Genomic DNA, 2,585 nt, shown 5'->3' on the forward strand with positions numbered 1-2,585 from the left:
GGGGCTGTTGCAACACTATAAAATGACCCTCTTACCGCGGTCCCTCTGAGAAACAGTTCCACAATGCTAACACAGGGTTGGGGCAGGAGTGATTAAGAAGTCCTTCCCTCTCCAAGAGCAAGAATAGTATCTGTGTCCCGGGGCGGGGCGGGGTGGGGTGGGGGCTCAGAGCAGCAAACTGAGGCCCAGAGGGAGGCCAGGGCCTTAGGAAAATGGGGGTGATGGAGGTGGGAGGTGGTGTTGGGGATGGCAGGGTCAGCATCGAGGGGAGACGGGGATGCAGATCCGTTCCGTCCCCCAAACATTGACACGTGCTCAGGTCACACTCTGTTGGAGTCTTTATTGTTCCACGTAAGAAAAAATAAAAAAATAAATAAGATAAATACCCCAATAAATAAAGAGGGGGCCCGGCGCTTCAGGAGGTGTAGCTGGGGCTCTGGTCCAGCGCAGGCTGCACCATGCTCAGGGGGTCCGGGGAGTCGACATCGGGGGGCGCGGCGGCCAGGAGGCCTGGCGGTTCCGGAAGGTCTGGCGGCAGGCCGGGCAGCGGCAGGAAGCGGGCTGGTCCCCGGGGGGCCGGCGCCCTGCGTGGGGAGCTGCCGGGGGACAGGCGCAGGGGCAGGCCCAGGGCCTCCGAGAGGTAAACGTTGTACCCGTCCTCACGCAGCAGCTCCCGGAAGCTGCAGGCCTCGCGGTCGAAGTGGAGCTAGGGAGAGAAGGACAGGAGATCAGAGCCCAGGGGGTCCTCTGTGCCCCCTGAGGCGGGTCCAGCCCTCCTCCCTCAGACCCAGGGGTCTGGGTGCCCAGCCCCTCCTCCCTCAGACCCCAGTGCCTCCTCCCTCAGACCCAAGGGTCCAGGCCCCGGTCCCTCCTCCCTCAGACCCAGGAGTCCAGCCCCAGCCCCTCCTCCCTCAGACCCAGGGGTCCAGCCCCAGCCCCTCCTCCCTCAGACCCAGGGGTCCAGCCCCAGCCTCCTCCCTCAGACCCAGGAGTCTGGGTGCCCAGCCCCTCCTCCCTCAAACCCCAGTGCCTCCTCCCTCAGACCTGGGGGTCCAGCCCCAGCCCCTCCTCCCTCAGACTCAGGGGTCCAGGCCCCAGCCCTCCTCTCTCAGACCTGGGGGTCCAGCCCCAGCCTCCTCCCTCAGACCCAGGAGTCTGGGTGCCCAGCCCCTCCTCCCTCAAACCCCAGTGCCTCCTCCCTCAGACCCGGGGGTCCAGCCCCAGCCCCTCCTCCCTCAGACTCAGGGGTCCAGGCCCCAGCCCTCCTCCTTCAGACCTAAGGGTCTGGGTGCCCAGCCCCTCCTCCAGGAAATAACACCCCAAGAACAGAATTCTCCCTCCCTCCAGGGCTGTCCTGCGGAGCCCACCCCTGCCCCCAGTTCACAGAGAACGTGCCGGCTGAGGGGCCCGCCAGGGTTCCCGGAGGTCAGGCTGCCACCCCGGGTTGCGGTCACTTCCCAGGCCACAGGTTCCTGAGCGCCCCCACGTGCAGCGGGGGCCCATGTGGTCAGGGGCGGAGGCGGCAGTCACAGGACAGGGCCTCTCCGCCACTCTGCCCGGCACGTGTCTCCTGACCTGCGGCCCCCAGGGGTTGCAGCTGGGTCAGGACGTGCTGGGAGCTGAGAGCCAGGCCGGGCCGGGCCGGGCTGACCACGCAGGAGCGCAGACCGTGGGGGGACGCACAGGAGGGAGGGGCCGGGAGACTCACCGAGCCGTAGAGCGTGCCATCCGGCCTCTGGCAGAGGAACCTGGACGTCTGGACCCCCAAGATCTGAATGATCCCCGGTTGTAAGGCTTTCATCTGCAAGAGACCTGCAGGAAGAGGGGGTCAAGCCCGGGGAAGCACTGGAAGAGGGCCCAGGTCCTCGGGCCCCTGCACCCGCGTGGGAGACCGGAAGAAGCTCCTGGCTCCTGGCTTCGGATCGGCGCAGCCCTGGCCGTTGCGGCCATCTGGGGAGTGAACCAGTGGATGCAAGACTCTCTCTCTCTCTCTCTCTCTCTCTCTCTCTCTCTCTCTGTAGCTCTTTCAAATAAATAGGTAAATCTTTCTAAGAAGGGGGTCAGGCCCTTGGGGCCCGCTCAAGGCTTGAACCCCAGCCCTGCTCCCTCAGACCCAGCCCCTCCCCCCCTAAAGCCCCCCACTCACTTTCTGGGCTCCTCCGGGCAGCCCCCACCACCGTGCCATCCGCCCTGATCTCCAGGTGGGCTTCTGTTTCCTGCGCATCGTCCGTGTACAGGTGCTGCTGCCGCACTTGGTCCCCAAACTGGAGGAGGGGGCTGGAGTCGGGGATGGGGTGTGCCTGGCAGGCCCCCAGCAGCAGGGCAGCGAGCGCGGGGACCCACAGCCCCGGGGGCCGGCACTTGGCCTTGCCCCAGTCCATCAGGGGCTCAAGTCCTCCGTGGTCTGGGGGCGGGGGGTGGGGACGGTCAAGACTCGGTGCCAGACTGGCTGGTGTGCGAGGGCCCGCTCCCGGAGGGCAGCTGGGGCCTGGGTCCTTCTGCTTGTGGGTCCCCGCCGACAGGACACCCCGTCTCCTCGGACAGGTGCAGCAGCTCCAGAATTTATAGCAGGCAGACCTGCCCAG

At 66.4% G+C, this 2,585-nt stretch overlaps 1 protein-coding gene across 1 annotated transcript; it reads right to left on the minus strand.

The window, feature by feature from the left end:
* Positions 1-320: 320 nt before the first annotated feature.
* FGF21 (fibroblast growth factor 21) lies at positions 321-2,585 on the minus strand. The gene is made up of 3 exons (XM_002723699.6): positions 2,147-2,585; positions 1,709-1,812; positions 321-706 (listed from the first exon to the last, which is right to left on the minus strand). Exons 1-3 carry the CDS (start codon positions 2,379-2,381, stop codon positions 416-418), a joined length of 630 nt encoding a protein of 209 aa, XP_002723745.1. The 5' UTR covers positions 2,382-2,585; the 3' UTR covers positions 321-415.

Source organism: Oryctolagus cuniculus, chromosome 18, assembly GCF_051225735.1.
Source record: "Oryctolagus cuniculus isolate XC-2025 breed Fujian yellow rabbit chromosome 18, ASM5122573v1, whole genome shotgun sequence".
Lineage (NCBI taxonomy): Eukaryota > Metazoa > Chordata > Mammalia > Lagomorpha > Leporidae > Oryctolagus > Oryctolagus cuniculus.

Coding starts and splice junctions, on each gene's coding strand:
- FGF21 (XM_002723699.6), bottom strand. CDS start 2,381: ATGGACTGGGGCAAGGCCAAGTGCCGGCCCCCGGGGCTGTGGGTCCCC. Junction 1,813..2,146: donor TGCCCGGAGGAGCCCAGAAA/GTGAGTGGGGGG, acceptor CTCTTCCTGCAG/GTCTCTTGCAGATGAAAGCC. Junction 707..1,708: donor ATGGCACGCTCTACGGCTCG/GTGAGTCTCCCG, acceptor TTCTCTCCCTAG/CTCCACTTCGACCGCGAGGC.